We start from the raw sequence: 22,418 nt of genomic DNA, 5'->3' as shown, positions 1-22,418 counted from the left end.
CTTTCATTTTCTCTTCTCTCTTCTGTCTTTCCTCCGCTGTTGGTTGGTTATTTAATTGGTACAATCCTTTGTAATATTCTCTGAATGCTTTCGCAATTGATTGTGAGGAGTTCACTAAATTGTCTCCCTGTGTTTTTATTTTATCTATGTGTTTTTTGGCTCTTGAGTCTCTCAGCGCGTTTGCTAGCATCTTGGTGGGTTTGTTGCCAAACTCATAGTACGCCCTTCTGCATCTATTCAGCTTGGCTTTCGCCTTGTCCATCAATAATAGATTAAGCTTCTCTCTAAGGGACGACAGTCTATCCTCATTTGTTATTTTTTGCTTTTTTTTATGTTCATTTTCCGCTGTCTTAATTTCCCCCAACAAGGTGTCCAATTTTGCTCCTAATTTTCTCTTCCTATGGGCACCCATTGAAATAAGTATTCCCCTCAGGTAACACTTATCGGCTTCCCACTTACAAAGTGGGGATGTTTCATCGTCATTGTTCCTTTCAAAGAATGCGACTATTTCCTGACGTATCCTCTCCTCATAGTCTGGGTCTTTAATTACGGATTCATTAATCCTCCAGTTCCAAACCCTAGGTCCTAAAACTCCCCAGTCGATGCTACAACTGACTGGGGCATGGTCTGAGATTGTGATTGAACCGATTGAGGTTTCTCTTAAATTCATCCAAACTGCTCGATCTAAAAAAATGTAATCAATTCGTGTATAAGTTTTATGTTTATGGGAGAAAAAACTATAGTCCCTTTCATGGGGGTGTTGGGATCTCCAACGATCTACTAATTGCAGGTCAAACAGCGTATTTCTTGCTTGCCTCAATTTAGAGTTGGATATGCCATAGGCTCCCCTGGACGAATCCAGTGTAGGGTCCAATAGCATGTTCATGTCTCCTCCTAATATCAAGGCTCCTTCTTTGTTTTCTTTTATCAATTCTGCAAATTTACTCAAAGTGGTTACTGGGTCAATATTAGGGAGATAGATATTTACCAACGTAACCTGTTGATCGTTTAATGTCCCCTTTATCATCAGGAACCTTCCTTCTTCATCTGTCAGCACCTTAGATTCTTTCCATTTTATATTTTTGGCTAGTAAAATTGCTACCCCGTTAGCTTTTGATGATTGAGATGCCCCCATGTAAACCACTGGGAATCTCTGGCTCTTCCATTTTGGAATCTTATCTTTTCTAAGGTGTGTCTCCTGTAAGAAAACAATTTGTGGTTTTGATCTCCCTAGTTCCAGCAGTAGTTTGGTTCTTTTTTCTGGGATATTTAACCCTTTCACATTATACGATATTATATTTAATCTGTTCATTTTGAGGCACCTTATTTGTCAGCATTAAGTATACGACTTCCCGGCTTTCACCACTCTCTCCCTCGGCCCCGTGACCCTATCTCAAAGAGTGGAGGCATGTGAGAGACAATGGTGACAACAAACTGGAGAGCGAGAAAAAAAAAAAAAAAACTCGGATTCAAGTCCTCTGTCCAGATATCCGAGAGAACAAAAAAAAAAAAAAAAAGGGGAAATTTTACAAAAACCCAACCAAAAAAAAACAAAAACAAATTATTTATCCCCTGCGTCTCCGACTTCCCTCCAAATGGAGGAGAGACGCTTATTGGGGAAAGTGTGAAAGCACCGCGGCGAGTCCCGCCCGGTTCCCAGTCCGGCACTCAACTTCTTTATTTTGTTTTAAGGGCCTGTTCCCCCCCTTATATTTCGCCACATTAACCCTTTAATTATAAGAACCTTAAGCCCCCTCTGAACTGTCAACTAAACTTTGTTCTCTGCCTACTCCCATAAAAACAGAAAAAAAACAGTTTATTACACAACTTTTATGCACAAAACCACTCCTTCCTAACCCAAAAAAAAAAAAAAAAAAAACAAGCAACAATAAAGGAGAGAGAGCCAGCTATACAGTAATCACATGTAATGTGAGTTCGTAGGTACCTTGCCCTATAGCGCAAATAACTTCCCTGTCCGTCCTTGTCTTCTTCCTTGCCAGGCCTATTGTTTCTGTTTATTATATTCTATGATATCCCTCTCATATTCTTCGTAGATTACTCTCCACCCATAACCACACTTCCACCTTATATGGATCTTACACTAATTGATTGGGTCATTGAGAGTGCTCTCCCTCTCTCCCCTCCCCCCCTCCCAAGCCATCCACCTCTCCCCCCACCCTCCCCTCCTCCTCCTTCCCTCCTCCCCTACTATCGACCTAGAGTTCGAGTCCGGTGTACCCCTCCTTCTCCCCTCCCTTCACCCCCTCCACCAAAGATCCTGACCCCCTAATTAAACCTCCTGACATGCTTAGGAATAGTAAAAAAAAAAAAAAAAAATCCACATCTAGAATGTACCCTGTCCCCAACCCTCCCCCTCCCCCCTCCCCTCATCTCCGGACAGTACCCAAACAATACTATTCCGTGGTGTCTACATCCTATCTACCTATGACTTGGGGCTAGGGACCTCTGCCCCTGCCGCCCAGCTCCTTACTAAAAAAAAAAAAAAAAAAAAAAAAAAGGGGGGGGGGGGGAGGAGAGAAGACTCCCCCCCTCTCTGTGCCCTTGTCTATGTGCTCTTTTAATGTGCTCATTTAATATCACTTTAGTGTTTCGTGTTACCAAATCACCCTCTCCGTGTCCCAAGGTCCATCCCCCCACCTCCCCCCTTTACTCTATCCCCCCACTTGAATTCCGGGTCACCTCTTCCCTGTTCTTACAGAATTTACACAGATTAGGGGTTAACTGTCTGTCTCCTGCATGAAATTCTATACCTGTTGTATACTAATTATATCTACCCCCTTTACCCGTAATATCAATAGGCTCTAGGAGCAAAAAAAAAAAAAAAAAAAAAAAAAGGGGAGAAAAATAAAAGGAAAAAAGGGAGAGGGGGTGTGCGGAGAACCCGGGTAGAGGGGACTGTTTTAGCAGCCTGGCGAGCCACAGTTAGGGTCCACCTTCACCCCCTCCCCAACTACACATATATACAAATATAATCCCCCCCATAAGGGCCACAGTGCTACTGTACACCTTTTCTCTGGGAAGTCCTGGAAGTCTTTCGGCCCTATAGGGGAGTAGGATTCTTGCTATTGAATAGCCATTGTTCTGTAAGATTTGGGGTCTCCAGTCCCGTTCACCTCCTACTCCCGCTTTACCTGCTTCAAGTTGGGCTTTGAGAGTTTGCTTATTTTTTTATCTCTCCCCCCCCCCTGAAAAAAAAAATATAAAATATATGGGGAAGATTTAAATCTCCATATCCCCCAGCCCCTAAGAAAAATAAAAATAAAAAGGGGGGGGTGCAAAAAAAAGAAAGAAAAGAGGACAAAAACAAAAAAAAACAAAAACACAGAGAACAATTTATGTTCATTTAATTTCTTCTCATCCAAAAGGACGGATTGGTGCTAGTATTTGCGTTGGCTGTATCAATTAAATGTTCTTCTTTCCCCAAGACTGGGTAATTCCAACCAGTTAGGAACAGTTATTGGTTCAGTACCCAGAAATTGGAAAAACATTGCTAGCTGTGTGGGCTCGTTTAAATAGTAGCTCGCTCCTTCTTTCTTCACTATCAACGCTAAAGGAAACCCCCACCTATAAGTGGCCCCGTTTTTCCGTATGTGATCTAATAGGGGTTTTAAAGTCCTTCTTCTATTCTTAGTTTGTGGGCAAAGATCAGGAAATATCTCAATAGTCGCATCTTCCATCACCCCTGCTGTCCCCTCTTTCCAAGCCATCCTAAGGATTTCCTCTTTTACCCTGTAGAAATGGACTCTGCATAACACATCGCAGGGGTTAGTTAGCTCTTGATACCTCCCCGACGGAATTCTATGGGCACGGTCTAATTCCAATGGGGTCTCAGGTGTTTTTTTCAAGATTTTGTTCAATATTAAGGTGACAGCTATTTTCAATTCAAGACCCTCTACTTTCTCCGGTATTCCTTTTATACACAGATTGTTCCTTCTGCTTCGGTTGTCTGTCTCTTCAGCCTGCAGCTGGAGACTAATCAGTTGGTGCTGTTGGAACATTACTTTCTCTTCCAGTTCAGCCAACCTGACATCCATGGAGCCTTGCTGTTCTCCGCACCTCTCAATTTTTTGATCTACCTCCGCCACTTTTATACGGACTTTATCAATCTCTCCCATCATTGCAGCAGTGATATTGGCTACCATTTGTTGAATGTCCTCCTTAGTGGGAAGTGCCTGGATAAGCCTACTGATCTGCCTATTATCAGGGGGGGTTCTAACTCTTCCACCTCTGCCTGCAACATACTGTTTGATGATGTGAAGGTATGTAGTTCACCCACAGCTTTTGTCTCCCTCCGAGAGGACGTTTCACCTCCTTGTACTTGATTGTTGAGTTCCATATTAAATATCAGGGGTAGCAGCAATGTCTCAGTTATGTGTTCTTGTAACCTGTTTAATGGATATGCAACCTCCGTGCGAGTGGGGGATAGGGTTAGCTGTGTCTCTGTAGTGTGTTGTTCCGTGAACCCAACTATCAGTGAACTTGTCTGGGTGTCACCTAGCACTGCAGAGCCTCCTATGTGTGTGGTGTTTCTCACCTGGTCCCCCGTGGACTTTGGCGCTTCCTCTGCCGGTATCCTCCTGAACTCCGTTGATCGAGTCTCCGCAGAAGGATCTGGAGTTCCCGCAGTGACAGAAACAGTAATAACTGGTGCTGCAGGTGCTGCACTTTCAATAAGTGAGGTCCTCCTGCTCACTCCGATGTCCTCGTGTTTTTTCTGCTGCTCACCCCGCACTGTCATGTAGCGAGTAATATAGGAATGTCCTAATTGGGCGGGTGCTCCTCTGCTGCACTTCGCGCCGCTGCTACCTCGTCGCGACATCAGCTGTGCCCAGTGATCTATTCCTCCGATCGTACGGCTCCGCTTTAGCTCGCCGAGGGGTCAGGTGGAAGGAGGGGGGCCACTACACTGGCCGTTTTCCTGATCGCGAGCGCCTCCGGGAACCGCGGGACTCTCCTAGCGAGGACGCTAGTCCGCCATGCCTCCGACTCCTCCCCCGGAAAACGGAAGTCTGAGTGCAAGTACATGATTCACAATGTACTTGCCACAATGTACTTGCCTGCTAACTTACGGCGGCGTAGCTTAAATCCGCGGGCGTAAGGGCGCCTAATTCAAATCTGTTTGAGGGGGCGTGTTTTATGCTAATGAGGCTTGACCTCACGTTTTTTGCGTTTTATGTTACTGCGCATGCGCCGGGTGCCTACATTTCCCAGTGTGCATTGCGGCTAAGTACGCCGCACGGGCCTATTGATTTTGACGTGGACGTAAACGACGTAAATCCCGATTCGCGGACGACTTACGCAAACGACGTAAAAAATTCGAATTTCGCGGCTTAACATTACTTAACATTACTATTCCACTAGGGCCTAGCTCTAACTTTACGCGGCCTATCTCTTACGTAAACGGCGTAAAAGTACTGCGTCAGCCGGGCGTACGTTCGGGAATCGGCGTATCTACTAATTTGCATAATCTACGCCGACCGCAATGGAAGCGCCACCTAGCGGCCATCCAAAATATTGCAATCTAAGATAGGACGGCGCAAGCCGTCGTATCTTAAATATGTTTAAGCGTATCTCTGTTTGAGCATACGCTTAAACATAAGTCGGCGTAGATTCTGAGTTAGGTCGACTTATCTACTGATAAGTCGGCCTAACTCTACCTGAATCTACCTAAATCTATGTAAATTATAATAATAATTTGTAACCGCTATGAAAATGCTCGAGACATTCGCAGATTTTTTTGGACATAGACCCCTTAGTTAGTGCTGCAAATTAAGCTGTATTTTTTAAGGAAATTAAAAGCAGAATGGAAAACCAAAACAGATCTAGCGATGTGGTGAAAAGATTATAAAATTCTGAATTGTTTCAGTATACATTATTCATGTCAATAACTTTACCATCTCAGCAGTATAATCATTTGCTTGATGCTTCCGAACATAAATATTTAGTATAGCCTCAAAATATGTATCTTCAAAGCTCATTTCTTCTGTAATACATACCAAATCTTTATCTTAATCAATGGTGCATACACAAGAGTATGGTAGCACTTAACATGTGGAAAAGAAATGTATTTTAAGTCAAAAGGAGATTAGCAATTGCTTAACCAATCTAGACATGATTTACGGTTACGGTGTTATAGGCATTATAGCTGTTCTAGTTTGTCAACTTCTATTTTCCATTTAAATTAACCTGCAATAGCTAGGTGATAAAATAAAGCATATGTCTACAAATGGCAGCCCTCTGCATATTTTTATATCGAAATAGTTCTCCTGTATATATACAGTATATATAGATAGATATAAATCTATATATATATATCTATAGATATAGATATATAATGTACTGTATATTGTAATTCTGCTTTTCCGCAATCATGACATTTGCAATAAATCTATTCCAGTATCTGATGAACTTCAATCATTTTATATTATACTTAGTACCTATGGTACATATGTACAATATTGCTGATGTTTATCTTTCTTATAACTACCTCTTAGGTAGGTCTTTAGAGTTCTGACTACTGTCATGTGCTCCAAGCAGCTGGCCTTAGACAGTGTTTGACCCTACAGAACTTGGAAAAATGTTGTGATCAGTGTCACTGTCTAAGACCAGCTGTCTTAGCATTATAGAAACACTGGGCCAGATCCACAAAAGGGATACGCAGGCGTATCTACTGATACGCCGTCGTATCCTTGTTTCTATCTATGCGACTGATTCATAGAATCAGTTACGCATAGATATTCCTAAGATCCGGCAGGTGTAATAGTTTTACAGTGTCGGATCTTAGGATGCAGTACCGCGGCCGCCGCTGGGGGCATTTCTCGTCGAAATTCCGTGTCAGGTATGCAAATTAGCACTTACGGAGATCCACAAAGCTTTTTCCCTTCGTTTTTTTTCCGTAAGTGTTAGTTTGCCGTCGCAAAATTAGGGCTGCTTTTACAAAGTGTAAACTTAGTACACCATGTAAAAGTAGACCCTTCTTTCCCGCGTCACTGTCAAATTTTTTTTTAAAAATTTTTTTTTCCCGCCGCAACTCTTTTTTTTTCTTTTACACCCGTCGCGATTCTCAAAACTCGGCGCAACGTAATTTCGCGCAAAGCACGTCGGGAAAATAGCGTCGGGAGCATGCGCAGTACGTCCGGCGCGGGAGCGCGCCTAATTTAAATGGGACTCGCCCCATTTGAATTGGCCCGCCTTGCGCCGGCCGGATTTAAGTTACACCGCTGCAAATTTCCAGGTAAGTGCTTTGTGGATCGGGGACTAACTTGGACAATTTGCGGCAGTGTAACTTAAATGGGAAAAGTTAAGTTACGCCCGCTATTTGTGGATCTGGCCCACTGTTACTGTCCCCATTCAGGCCAAAGTGATAATGTCTGTGAAAAGGCTCTGCTACCGATTCACTGATCCTTATCTCTCTAGCGATTCCCTGCCACTTATTTTTCAGTGACAGATGGAAAATATACACAGTGCTTTGGGGTATGGGAGCATGTGACCTTCTACTAAGTGACAGTGCTCCAGACAAGGTGCAGATTAAAAAATGTCAGTTTCTCTTTAAGGCAGGAGCATAAGTAAGTAAAATATGCAGGGAAAATAAATCTGTGTGAGCAAATAGTTGCAAATGATTTTGCAGTTCTGTACAGCCCAGCAGCACAGTCAGCTCTTTGGCCTCACCTTTGTTCGTGGCAGAGCACCATGTATTACAATGACAGAATGCTGACCAAGGTAAGACCAGCCATACACGTTAAAATCCTTAAAACTTACATCCCTGCCAGTGGTCCAAGGTCCACGAGTTCCCTTGCTGGAGCTGCCATCTTTTCCCTGGCTTCTTCTGGGTGCCAGTCTTCATCCTTCTTGATTGACCAGTGTGGGATGATGTGACTCATTGTGAGATACTGGGCCAGATTCTCAGAGGAGATACGACGGCGTATCTCCAGATATGCCGTCGTATCTCTGAGTCCGGCTGGTCGTATCTATGCGCCTGATTCATAGAATCAGTTAGCATAGATTTCTATTAGATCCGACCAGCGTAAGTCTCTTACGCCGTCGGATCTTAACTGCATATTTACGATGGCCGCTAGGGGCGTGTACGCTGATTTACGCCTAGACACAGGCACATATATGGACACAGGCACAATTTTCATACTTTGGGCTCTGTATGCCACCAGAATAAAATTAGAATGAAACAATCCAAATGAATTTGAAGTGCAGTCTTTAAGCTTTAAGTCAAGTGGTTGAACATAAATATCAAGTACAAAATTTAGGAACTAAAACCATTTTTATACACAGTACCCCCATTTTCAGGGGCTCAAATGAAATTGCACAAATGAGTAAAATCAAAAATAAAATGTTCATTTTGAATATTTTGTTCAGAATTCTTTACTAGCAATCACTACGCGAAGTCTGGAACCTATGGACATTACCAAAGACTAGGTTTCCTCTTTTCTGATGCTTTGTTAGGCTCTAACTGCAGTTGTTCTTTATTTGTGGGTCTTTCTGCCTTTGGTTTTGCCTTCAACAAGTGAAATGCATGCTCAATTGGGTTGGGATCAGGTGATTGACTCGGCCATTGCAGAATATTCCAATTATTTTTGTTAAAAAGCTCCTGGGTTAATTTTGCAGTGTGTTTTGGATCATTGTTCATCTGTACTGTGATGAGCCGTCCAATAACTTTGCTGCATTTGGCTGAATCTGGGCTGACCGTGTATCTCTAAACACTGCAGAATTCATCCGGCTGCTTCTGTCTTTTGTCACATCATCAACACCAATGACCCAGGGCCACTGGAAGCCATGCTTGCTCATGCCATCACACTTCCTCCACCATGTTTTACAGATGATGTTGTGTGCTTTGGATCACAAGCTGTTCCAAGCCTTCACCACACTTTTTTCTTCCCGTTATTCTGGTACAAATTAATCTTAGTTTCATCCATCCAAAGAATGCTTTTCCACAACTGGTCTGGGCTTTTTAGATGTTTATTGGCAAAGTATAATCTGGCTTTTCTATTCTTCAGGCTTATGAATGGCTTGCACCTCGTGGTGAACCCTCTGTATTTGCTCTTGTGAAGTTTTCTCTCGATTGTAGACTTTGACAATGATATGCCCACCTCCTGTAGTGTGTCCTTCACTTGTCTGGATGTTGTGAATGGGGTTTTCTTTAAGGCCTCGTACAGACGAGAGGATATCCGTTGGAAACGGTCCGCTGGACCGTTTCCAGCGGACATTTCTGCTCCCGATTTTGATCTGATGGGCTGTACACACCATCAGATCAAAATCCCCGCGGAAAACATACGCGGTGATGTGCCGCGCAGTCGCCGCGACGATGACGCGGCGACGTGCGCGACCCTGGAAGGTAAATACTTCCACGCATGCGTCGAATCACTTCGACGCATGCGAGGGATGGAGATCGCTTGGACTTATCCGCTGAGTCTGTACAGACGACCGGATCAGTCCAACGGACAGGTTTCCAGCGGATAGATTTCTTAGCATGCTAAGAAATGTTTATCCGCTTGAAAACCGTCGGCTGGAGAAATCTCCGCCGAAAAATGTCCGCTAGGCTGTACACATGACCGGATTTGTCTGCTGGAACTGATCCGCGGATAAATCCCAACGGACAGATCCGGTCGTGTGTACGAGGCCTAAGAGAGGATCCTGCAATCATCCCCCACTGTTGTCTTGCATGGACATCCAGGCCTTTTTATGTTGCTGAGCGCACTAGTGCATTCTACTTTCCTCAGAATGTACCAAACTGTTGATGGCCACTCCTAATGTTGCTGCTATCTCTCTGATGGATTTTTTTTTATTTATTTTTGTTTCACTTGCACGGACAGCTTTGAACTCATGATAAAGGTTCACAGCAATAGATTCCAAATGTAAATACCACATTTAGAATCAACCTCAGACTTTTTACCTGTTTAATTGATAAAAAAAATAACGAAGGAGTAGCCCACACTTGGCCATGAAACAGCTTTTGATTCAACTGTCCAATTACTTTAGGTCCCTTGAAAAAGGGGGGTTGGCTAATTTTAAGAGCTGTAATTCCTAAACCCTTCCTTTTATTTGGATGTACATACCCTCAAATTAAACCTGAGAGTGTGCACTTTCAGCTCATATCCATTATATATCCATTATATAACTATAGCCTGAATATGTTTTGGTAAATACCTGAAAAAAAGTCTAAAATTGTGCTTGTGTCCAAATATTTATGGACCTAACTGTATATATATATATATATAAATATATTGAAGAAGGCCAGTATGGTGGCCTGAGTTTATAGGAGGAAACCGTAAGGTATTTAAGTAGCCCACTCGCCCATGCTCTTTGTTGGTTCCAGTGCACGGTACTAAACATCACTAGGCTGACTCTTCCCAGCTCACCTCATGTTCGTGAGTCTGTGCATTTGTTCGCAAGTGCGTTGCAGCTTCTCCATTTGTGGACTTCGTCTGCGGTTCCCGCTCGCTGTTGCAGTTAGGATTCAAACCTTTTCGTATCATGTGAAATCTTGCGATTCGTTCATTCATGGGTTCCTTCGGCCTTGTTTGTTCTCCCATCTAAAAACATATGATTCATCTGTAGATCCAAGCCTCTGAGCCGCTGTCGGTCGTTGTCTGATGTCACATGACATAGGCTTCACTGGTTATAGCATTAACTAAAAAGGAAAAGAAAGGAGCCTTTAGGTGCAGTGTGCAAAATTGAATAAAGTGCATAAAGGGTTGAAAGCACTTACAAGATTGTTGAGTGTTTAAAAAACATGATAAAATCAGGAGTCCTTATCTGTGGCATGTGTCCATCCTCAGCACAGTGGTAGAGAGCAGTGTAGAACCGTCCAGCAGCTGTAAAGAGTTTGCGTACATGCTGGAATGAGGAGGCAGAAAGGACGCCTGTGTTCCGGGTTTACTGCGGGACACACAAGGCTGATGCCGTCAATGGGTGAGAAAGGGGCGGTAACGCATTTCAGAGCATGCACGGCTTTCTCCCCACTGACACCAACAGCCTCGTGTGTCCCGCAGTGAACTGCTGCCTCCTCTCTCCAGCACGTACAGGGCTCCCAAAACGCCCTGCCCATTGAAATGAATAGGCAGTGCTTAAAGGGGAGGTTCACCCTAAAAACGACTTTCCCTTATTACACTGCCCCCCCACATTACAATACGATTATGCCTATTACTTTTTTTTTGATGCTGTACATACCTTCGTACAGCTATTCACCCGTGGCTTCCGGGTTGCGAGTCCCGCGGGAGTGGGCGTTCCTAACATGGTGGTGATTGACGTTTTGACAAAAAACGAGCTCCCCCCCGTCGCGTAAGCCGCGTCACGATTGGCGAAAGGAGCCGAACGGCGAGTCGGCGCTATACTGCGCCTGCGCATCGCCGTTCGGCTCCTTTCGCCAATCGTGACGCGGCTTACGCGACGGGGGGAGCTCGTTTTTTGTCAAAACGTCAATCACCACCATGTTAGGAACGCCCACTCCGGCTGGACTCGCAACCCGGAAGCCACGGGTGAATAGCTGTACGAAGGTATGTACAGCATCAAAAAAAAAGTAATAGGCATAATCGTATTGTAATGTGGGGGGGCAGTGTAATAAGGGAAAGTCGTTTTTAGGGTGAACCTCCCCTTTAAGAAGTGCCGGAAAAAGCGAGAGCTTTTAACCCCTTCTTTGGTGTTAAAAGTGCCTGATAGTGGCTGAAAACCTCTGCTAAAACAAGCGCCGCTTTAGCGCTAATGTGGCCACAGCTCAGTGTGAAAGCGCTCTAATAGTGTTCCTAGTTCATGGAAAGAGATGATAGTATTCCTCTATAGTCTATGGAAGGTGGTGATAGGATCCCTCTATGGTCTATGGAAGGAGGTGATAGGATTCCTCTATGGTCTATGGAAGGAGGTGATAGAATCCCACTTTAATCTATGGTAAGAGGTGATAGGATCCCTCTATGGTCTGGGAGGAGGAGAAATGATCCCTCTGTGGTCTATGGAAAGAGGTGATAGGATCCCTCTATGGTCTATGGAAAGAGGTGATAGGATTCCATAGACTATAGAGGGATCCTATCAACTCCTTCCAGACTATAGAGGGATCCTATCACCTCCTTCCAGACTATAGAGGGATCCTATCACCTCCTTCCTTACACCATAGGGGGATCATATCACCCCCTTCCATAGACCATAGAGAGATCCTATCACCCCCTTCCATAGACCATAGAGGGATCCCATCTATAACCTTTGGAAGGAGGTGATGGGATCCCTCTATAATCTATGGAAGGGGGTGATGGGATCCCTCTATAATCTATTGAAGAGGGTGATGAGATCCCTCTATAATCTATGGAAGGGGGTGATGGGATCCCTCTATAATCTATGGAAGGGGGTGATGGAATCCCTCTATAATCTATGGAAGGGGGTGATGGGATCCCTCTATAATCTATGGAAGGGGGTGATGGAATCCATTCTATAATCTATGGAAGGAGGTGTTGTGATCCCTCTATAATCTATGGATGGAGGTGATAGAATCCCATCTATAACCTACGGAAGGAGGTGATGGGATCTCTCCATAATCTATGGAAGGGGGTGATGAGATCCCTCTATAATCGATGGAAGGGGGTGATAGGATTCCATAGACTATAGAGGGATCCTATCACCTCCTTCCAGACTATAGAGGGATCCTATCACCTCCTTCCAGACTATAGAGGGATCCTATCACCTCCTTCCTTACACCATAGGGGGATCCTATCACCCCCTTCCATAGACCATAGAGAGATCCTATCACCCCCTTCCATAGACTATAGAGGGATCCCATCTATAATCTATGGAAGGGGGTGATTGGATCCCTCTATAATCTATTGAAGGGGGTGATGAGATCCCTCTATAATCTATGGAAGGGGGTGATGGGATCCCTCTATAATCTATGGAAGGGGGTGATGGGATCCCTCTATAATCTATGGAAGGGGGTGATGGAATCTATTCTATAATCTATGGAGGGAGGTGTTGGTATCCCTCTATAATCTATGGAAGGGGGTGATGGGATCCCTCTATAATCTATGGAAGGGCGTGATGGGATCCCTCTATAATCTATGGAAGGGGGTGATTTAATCCCTCTATAATCTATGGAGGGAGGTGATAGAATCCCTCTATAATCTATGGATGGGGGTGAGGGGATCCCTCTATAATCTATGGATGGGGGTGAGGGGATCCCTCTATAATCTATGGATGGGGGTGATAGAATCCCTCTATAACAGTGGTTCTCAACCTGGGGGTCGGGACCCTCTCGGGGGTCAAATGATGATTTGCCAGGGGTCACCAGATCCTGGGCTGTTCCTGAAGCCCACACTGTTGTCCCAGGAAGGGAGATGATAAGAGGGGGAGGAACAAAGAAAAAGGGAGAGAAAGGGAAAAAAAAGAGAGAGCAAGAAAGACAGTTAGAGGGAAAGATGGGGGAAAAAAACAAGAAATTAGGATAGAGAGAGATGAAAGGGAAAGGAGAACAAAGAGGAAGAGGGGTACATCCTAAAATGTACTATACAGGATTTTAATACTGTATGAGTGGAAGGCACTCAGGGAGCGCTAAATGTCCACGGGTTAGGGGCGCAAATTACTTGTCTTGCCTTGGGTGCTTTCAACTAGTGTTGAGCAGAATATGCCATATTCGATTTCGCGATATATCTCGAATATATATTCGAATATTCGAGATATATTCGCTAAATTCGAATATTCGTGATATTTTATCGAAAGTAAATGATTGCGATTTTTCGCTATTGCGAATGCGAAAATAATTGCGATTTTTTGATAACTGCGGTAGGAGCACTCTGATTGGCTCAGAATATTCGTGATATTTTATCGAAATATCGCAACATGCGAATGCGATATTTATTGCGAAATTTCGAGAAATGCTGGAGGAGCGCTCTGATTGGCTCAGAATATTCGTGATATTTTATCGAAATATCGCAACATGCGAATGCGATATTTATTGCGAAATTTCGACAAATGCTGTAGGAGCACTCTGATTGGCTCAGAATATTCGTGATATTTTACAATACAAAATAATTGCGAATATTCGGCAAATGCGGAAGGAGCACTCTGATTGGCTCAGAATATTCTTGATATTTTACAATACAAAATAATTGCGAATATTCGGCAAATGCAGAAGGAGCACTCTGATTGGCTCAGAATATTCTTGATATTTTACAATACAAAATAATTGCGAATATTCGGCAAATGCAGAAGGAGCACTCTGATTGGCTCAGAATATTCTTGATATTTTACAATACAAAATAATTGCGAATATTCGGCAAATGCAGAAGGAGCACTCTGATTGGCTCAGAATATTCTTGATATTTTACAATACAAAATAATTGCGAATATTCGGCAAATGCAGAAGGAGCACTCTGATTGGCTCAGAATATTCTTGATATTTTACAATAGAAAATAAAAAGTGTTTTGCATTGGTGGTGATTCTTTACTCTATCCATCTGTCACAGCCGTTTGTCAATCAAACACCTTGAAGATTGAACACGTTCATGCTGCATGCTTTGGACTTTTTTTCACTTCACATATCAAAGACATTTTTATGAAAGATTATTTTTCTATTATTGGGACTATATTTCTTTATATATTTGTTTCACTGTGTATTTCACAAGTTATTTGCGCTTGCTTATTTGATAATTTGCCCACATGTCTTGTCACTAGACATATTTTTTATTCTTGTAGAGCGACTCCATTTTCTGTCTTGTATTAATTTATGTTGTATAACATTTTTGAGTTGCTGCTGTATTCTCCCCTTTTTTAAGGTATGCGCAATTTTTTCCTTCTTACAAAAAAAATAATATCAAACATGCAAATATTCATAACATACACATACACAAAGCACCCCCCTTTTGCATCAGAGACAATCAGAGTTCTCCTACCACAGTTATCGAAAATTCGCAATCATTTTCGCATTCGCAATAGCGAAAAATCGCAATTTTTTTTTTTTCAATTTGGCAACATAAAAGGATCGCCTCAGCTTAGCTACTCGGCCCAGGGTCTCTAATCATACCAGCAATGCTTTTAGACGTCGATAGGATGTGATCTGTTTTAAAAATAAAATTGAAAAAATGCGAATATTCGGAATTGCGAATATTCACCGCGAAATTCGAAATATAGCGCGATTTCTCGAATATGCTATATTCGAGTCGAATATTCGCAATGCGAATATTCGTGAGCAACACTACTTTCAACTCATGCTATGAAAATAATTTTTCCGCTAGGGGTCCCCACAACTTGGGAAATTTTATCAAGGGGTCACAGCACTAGAAGCTTGAGAACCACTGCTCTATAATCTATGGAGGGAGGTGATAGAATCCCTCTATAATCTATGGGCGGAGAGGTGATAGGATCCCTCTATAATCTATGGAGGGAGGTGATAGGATCCCTCTATAATCTATGGAAGGGGGTGATAGAATCCCTCTATAATCTATGGAAGGGGGTGATAGAATCCCTCTATAACCTATGGAAGGGGGTGATAGGATCCCTCTATAACCTATGGAAGGAGGTGATGGGATCCCTCTATAATCTATGGAAGGGGGTGATAGAATCCCTCTATAATCTATGGAAGGGGGTGATAAAATCCCTCTATAATCTATGGAAGGGGGTGATGGGGTCCCTCTATAATCTATGGAAGGGGGTGATGGGGTCCCTCTATAATCTATGGAAGGGGGTGATAGAATCCCTCTATAATCTATGGAAGGGGGTGATAGAATCCCTCTATAACCTATGGAAGGAGGTGATGGGATCCCTCTATAATCTATGGAAGGGGGTGATAGAATCCCTCTATAATCTATGGAAGGAGGTGATGGGATCCCTCTATAATCTATGGAAGGGGGTGATTGAATCCCTCTATAATCTATGGAAGGAGGTGATGGGATCCCTCTATAATCTATGGAAGGGGGTGATAGAATCCCTCTATAATCTATGGAAGGAGGTGATGGGATCCCTCTATAATCTATGGAAGGGGGTGATAGAATCCCTCTATAATCTATGGAGGGAGGAGATAGAAGCCCTCTATAATCTATGGACGGAGGTGATAGAATCCCTCTATAATCTATGGACGGAGGTGATAGGATCCCTCTATTATCTATAGTACAGTACAGAGAACATCGGCATCCCCCGGGATCCACGTGTCCCAATCCTCCACCGCACCAACACGACTAAACAGCCTTTGGAAGCTGACAGCTGCCGCTCTGTGATTGGTGGCAGAACCGAGGATAGCGGCTCCTCTCAGCCAATAGCAGATAGCGATGTGACGTCAAGCAGCGAGGGTCTTACCTAGCTGTTGGGGTTCCCGGAAGCGGCTGGATGCTGTGTATATCCTGTGTATCGGAGTGCTGTGTACCGGGGAGGGAAGAAGGCTGGCTGGGCTGTAGTGTACGGACGTAGAACATAATAAGTGTGGCTGCCATGGCTGCACTGTACAGCGCTCTCCTCTTCTCCTGTGCCCTCTCCTCTATCATTGCCCAGACAGCAGCCAAAGGAGTCACAGCAAGCTTGTCTGCCAAGTGGCCAGAGAGCCCGCTATTGCTGGAGGCCAGGTGTGGTATGGTCTGCCTAGAAGTAGTGCTCTCTGGTATTATCATTGCTCTCTGGTATTATCATTGCTCTCTGGTATTATTAGTGCTCTCAGGTATTATTAGTGCTCTCTGGTATTGTCATTCTTATGGCTCCCTATGGCTCATGGGATCCCTCCAGTGTTGTGGGATCTGGGATACTGACATGGGGGGTGTGCAGATTATGGGGTGTATTGATATTGGATTGTATACTCTTTGCAGATGATGGATAATCCTGATACAATACTTCCATGGGCAGAGAGTGTTGTGTATTATCCATTGATGATTCTAAAGACATATTATCCCCTCAGCATTGTCACCAGCGGATTTCATCATTTATTGAGTATGCAGATTCTTGATCTTTTCATCTTTAATCCTCGCCTATGTTCTTGTTTACGTTGGTGCCATGACCACCATCCCAGGTTTCCTGGTTCAGAGTGGCTCCTTTCTCTGGCAGCATCTAATGGAGCCACCACTGAATGCAGGGACTGGGGTCGTGTCTTCATACACTGCGTGCATCAATAGAAACACACATCCATAGCCTAGGATGGTAAAACAACTAGGGTTGCCACATCATCCCTTTAATCCAGGATGCACATTAATTACACAGGTTCTGTGGCTGATTAAGGTGGTAATTCAACTCGGTGCCTTATCTGGATTAAATCGGCCTCAGAACCTGTGTAATTCATGTGTCCTGGATTAAAGGGATGATGTGGCAACCCTACAAGACACTCCCTTGCTCCTCTCTTCTTCAAGGTAACAGACTGGATCCAAAATGCCCCGTCCACTGTTAATACATTCTTGTGAAGACTGGAAGTTCAGGGAGCCAGCAGCCTTGACAGTTGTAAGCTGCTAAGCTAAGAACAAATAGTTTACTGGGGAATGTTTATTCTATTGTGCTCAATGTGTTAAAATAAAAAAATGCTGAGGGTTTACTATGACTTTAAATAGCTTCCAAAGAAAAATGTAAGATATATTGTAGTTTACCACTCCTTAAAGGAGGCAGCTGCATTAGTTTTTTTTTTTAGGTTTCTTTCCTTTGTTTTCACCAGGTGATCCTGCCCAGTAATACAGTTCTTGTCCTAGCATGATAACACTGTAGAGTAGAAGAGGGAACGCCATGTCAAGAGAGAAAAATAACATACAAATGAAGTTACAGTACATGATTTATTTATTACAATCTTGAATACATATCAGATATTTTGTATTAAATGGCATGCAATACAAATAGAAAATAGACATGGCAGATATACATGATAAACTAAATCAATTGAAGAACATATGTTACCTGTCTCTATTACATACCGTATTTATCGGGGTATTGTGCGCTCCGGCGTATAGCGCGCACCCCTAAAGTGGACCCGACATTCCTGTAAAAAAACATTTTAGTACTTACAGTTTTGGTGTCTTGCGCAGCGTCCATCGTCGGGTCTGCGGCTTCGGGTGTCCTCTTTGTCGGGTCCGGTGTCCTTCTGCGGCGTCCTCCCCGCTCGATCCCCGGTTTCCCGCGCCGAGTTTGAATACTGCGCCGGCATATACCGAGCGCAGTACACTCGTGTATAGTCGGGCAGGCTCGGCTACTCTCGCGCTCACGTCCTGTACATCCAGGACGTGAGCGCGAGAGTAGCCGAGCCTGCACGAGTGTACTGCGCTCGGTATATGCCGGCGCAGGATTCAAACTCGGCGCGGGAAAGCGAGTATCGGCGTATATCGCGCACCCACGATTTTGCCCTGATTTTCAGGGCAAAAAAGTGCGCGGTATACGCCGATAAATACGGTATATTCTTCAATTGATTTATTTTATTATGTATATCTGCCATGTCTATTTTTTTATTTGTATTGTATGCTATGAGCAGCATATTTAGAGCAAGTCTTGTGACTACCTATCTATTTAATACAAAATATCTGATATGTATTCAAGATTGTAAAAAATAAATCATGTACTGTAACTTCATGTTTATGCTATTATTCTCTTGATATGGCGTTCCCTCATATAAAGTCCCACAAACCCTTCTCCCCTATCTACCAAATCAGGGATGGAGGCCCCCATGTTTTTTTTTTTTTTTTAGTGTGTGTCAAGTCACATTCATTTACTGTACAATAGAAGTGTTGTCATCCTAGGCTGCTCTCCTTGTTTGGACTACAAAAACCTCCCCCTGTCCTTGTCTCTATTACATGGGGGGGGGTAGGGTAATTTGTAGTTTACAGAAGGTAGCCAGGAAGTAAGATAACATTGTTTGTGATTTCAGTTCAGTGCGCAGCAGGTGACAAGGATATTGCATTTCTGGAAGGATCAACAGGTATTCTCTGTAGTTCTTGAAAATGTTCTTAGCCTGAAAAAAAAAAACTAATGCAGCCGCCACCTCTAAGGACAGGTAAACTGTAATTTTAATAGATTTTAGTTCTTGGGTTTAACTATGTTTTAACCACTTGACCTCTGGAAGATTTACATCCCCTGTTTGACCAGGCCATTTTTTGCTATACAGCAGTGCATTACACAATCATTCACCACTGTACATACATTTTATATAATTTTTCCCCACAAAGCATTCTTTGAGCATTCTTTTGGTGGTATTTAATTACCTCTGGGTTTTTTTTTTTTGTGCCATAAACAAAAAAATACTAAACATTTTGGGGAAAAATTTTTTTGTTTACTTCCTGCTATAAAACATATGCAATAAAAAAAAAAAAATGTCAAATGTGTTCATACAAACTATGGTCCTTCAGTTGTTCAGGAACTACAATTCCCATCATGCCTAATCATGTCTGTCAGAGTTTTACAATGCCTCATGGGACATGTAGTTCCGCAACAGCTGGCGGGCCGTAGTTTGGAGATCCCCAGTATATATACTGGAATCTTTATTTTTATACTGGTAATGAAACCAATCAGTGACTTATGGCAGGCAATCTGACACTTTGTTGGAACCAGTGACACTAATGCAGTGATCAGTGCTAAAAATATGACACTAGCTGGAAAGAGGTTAAACATCTAGGGCGATCGAAGGGCTAAATGTGTGCTTAACCAGTCTGTGTGTACTGTGAGGGGCTTTCACAAAGGGATGTGCTGGTTTTTATGCCTTGCTTGGCAGGGAAACGAAAACCGGCACATGCCCGCTGACAGAAAAGAGCTCTGTGTTGTTTACATACACAGAGCCTTGTCCTGTCTTCCTCCTTGCCACTTAGCAGGTGCTGGCATTCATCCATTGGCCGGCACCTGCTGATTGGCTTGTGCTGTCACTAAACACAGCACAGCCGGTGCGCGTGTTCCCTATCCGGAAAAGCAGAATCGCGTGTGTATGCACTGTTGCACAGTTAAAGGAAACCCTTAGGGCTTGTTCACACTGCCCACATGCTAAAACGTATTTTAGGCTGGGTTCACAGTATATTGTGAATTGGAAGCAGGAGCACCACATTCAATTTGCATAGCAGGGGATTGTGACCGACATCTCTATCTCCAATGTGGCTCCAGTGCGAATTTGGAAGGGGTTCCTATGTGTCTTTTGGTCCATTTCATTGAAACTGTGAATGAACCAGGACACACAGGACCCCTACAGACTTGTGAGGCCTAATATGGCCTCCAGATTCCAGTGGTTGGAATAACCAGGGCACGTGAACTTACTGTCAGCCCGTCATAGTCTAAATAGACTTGAGTGGCTGCTGCTAATCAAATGCCAGTCATTCCAGCCTCAAGACTCTGTTGATTTTTTTTTTTTTTTGCCCCTGGAATCTGGTGGCCGCAGGTAACTGGCCATGGTTTGTGGCCTAAAGATAAGTGATGGGGCTCCAGCAGTGGCGTCACTAGGGTTGGTGTCACCCGGTGCGGTAAAACATGGTGTCACCCCCCCTCTGTGTAGGCTGCCCAGCACCAAGCAGGCAGCGCACTGGCACGGGGCGCACCCCAAACCAGCCCCTGTAAATGATAGTATAGGGCAGTATAGTGGCAGGTTAGGGTAGTATAGAGTGGTATAGTGGCAGGTTGGTGTAGTGGGGTGGTATAGGACAGGTTAAGGTGGTATTGGGCATGTTGGGGTGATATAGGGTAGTTTGCGGTGGTATAGGGCAAGTTAGGGTTGCATAGGGCAGGTTGGGGTGGTATAGGGCAAGTTAGGGTGGTACAGGGCAGGTTGGGGTGGTATAATGCAAGTTAGGGTGGCATAGGGCAAGTTGGGATGGCATGGGAAAGGGTGGGGTGGTACAGGGCAAGTTAGGATGGCATTGGGCAGGTTGGGGTGGCATAGGGCAAGTTAGGGTGGCACAGGGCAAGTTGGGGTGGCATGAGAAAGTTTGGGGTGGCACTGGGCAGGCTGGGGTGTTACATGGAAGGCTGGGATTGCACAGGGCAGGCTGGGCATGTCGGCTAAAAAAAAAAAACGGGATGGTGTCACCCCTCTAGCGGGTGTCACCCGGTGCGGACCGCACCCCCTTAGCAACGCCTCTGGGCTCCAGGCATCTACCCTGCTTCAGATTTATTACTGGCTAGTAGCCAAGAGGCAGATGGAAAATTCCTTCCTTTTTAGATGTCTGTAAATTCTTGCTCTCTTTGTAAATCTGATACTCTGTTCGCTATATCGCGATGAAATCGGTATTATCGAGCGTGAAAAATAACAGGCAGTTTTAGAAGATCAGAAAGCGTTGTGTGAATCCAAATCCATTTGCAGTGTATGTTACTTGTCAAGCCACCATAGAACAGAAACAATACACAGCGATAGTTGTTCTCTGTATTAATTTGTTTGTGTAAAGCACGTCAGCCCTCAGCATTTACTAATTCATCACATAACTCCCATCTTTTATTCCATCAACCCAATCTGACAGGCAGTGTTGAGATGACAGAATAATCTTTGCTTAGCTCATTACAGGCTGTTTTTGTTTAGTGATTGTTTCATTTATGTTTTAGGGGTTATGTCAAATTTTAATAAAACCCTGTGTTTCTAAACCGTATGGTATAATGTTTCATGACTTATCAAAATGTTTCCTTTTTCTTTTTTTCCTCAGTGAATTTATTGCAGAGGAAGGAAATGAGAAGTTTTGGCAGTTTTTGGGAACGGTGCAAGAGATGAATATTTATAAAAACAAAGGTAACTGAAATAGTCAGCAGCTTATTAGGAGTAAATATTTGTTTTCAATCTTGCTGACATCTGCTTATTTGCCCACTTGTACCAAAGCCTTATTGGTGAGGGTTTTAACCACTTAAAGCGGGGGTTCACCCCCAAAAAAATTACATTACATTACATTACATTACATTCAGCCGAGTTGTCAGAATGACAATCGGCTGTTTTTTTTTTTTTTTTTTTTATCCCCGTACATAACGTATTTTCACCGCCGCTTCCGGGTATGTCTTCTGCGGGACTGGGCGTTCCAAATTGATTGACAGGCTTCCGACCGTCGCATGCAGCGCGTCACGAGTTGCCGAACGTCGGCGCGGCTCTATACTGTGCCTGCGCACCGGCGTTCGCCTTCTTTCGGCAACTCGTGACGCGCAGTATGCGACGGTCAGAATCCTGTCAATCAATTAGGAACGCCCAGAAGATATACCCGGAAGCGGCGGTGAAAATACGGTATGTACGGGGATAAAAAAAAAACAAAACAGCCGATTGTCATTCTGACAACTCGACTGAATGTAATGTTAAACAATTTTTTTTTTTTTTTTGGGTGAACCTCCGCTTTAAGCCCCGACCATTTTGCAGCTAAAGGACCAGGCCTCTTTTTGCGATTCGGCCCTGCGTCACTTTAACTGATAATTGCGCGGTCGTTGCGACGTGGCTCCCTTTTTTTTTTTTTCACAAATAAAGCTTTCTTTTGGTGGTAGTTGATCACCTCTGCGGTTTATTTTTTGCGCCATAAACA

The 22,418-nt window shown here is 43.7% G+C and overlaps 1 protein-coding gene across 3 annotated transcripts in view; it reads left to right on the top strand.

Moving 5' to 3' along the window:
- Nucleotides 1-16,278: 16,278 nt before the first annotated feature.
- Nucleotides 16,279-22,418, top strand: part of UGGT2 (UDP-glucose glycoprotein glucosyltransferase 2) — a 446,216-nt gene continuing 440,076 nt past the window's right edge. For all 3 annotated transcript variants that reach the window (XM_040336106.1, XM_040336105.1, XM_040336104.1), the window contains exons 1-2: nt 16,279-16,559; nt 21,567-21,649. In XM_040336106.1, the coding sequence (XP_040192040.1) occupies nt 16,429-16,559; nt 21,567-21,649 (214 nt within the window). In that variant the 5' untranslated portion in view covers nt 16,279-16,428. The remainder of the gene's footprint in view (nt 16,560-21,566; nt 21,650-22,418) is intronic.

The sequence above is a fragment of the Rana temporaria genome, chromosome 2 (genome assembly GCF_905171775.1).
Source record: "Rana temporaria chromosome 2, aRanTem1.1, whole genome shotgun sequence".
Taxonomy (NCBI): Eukaryota; Metazoa; Chordata; class Amphibia; order Anura; family Ranidae; genus Rana; species Rana temporaria.
Note: the sequence above shows the minus strand (reverse complement) of the source record. Positions and strands in the feature narration are given on the sequence as shown.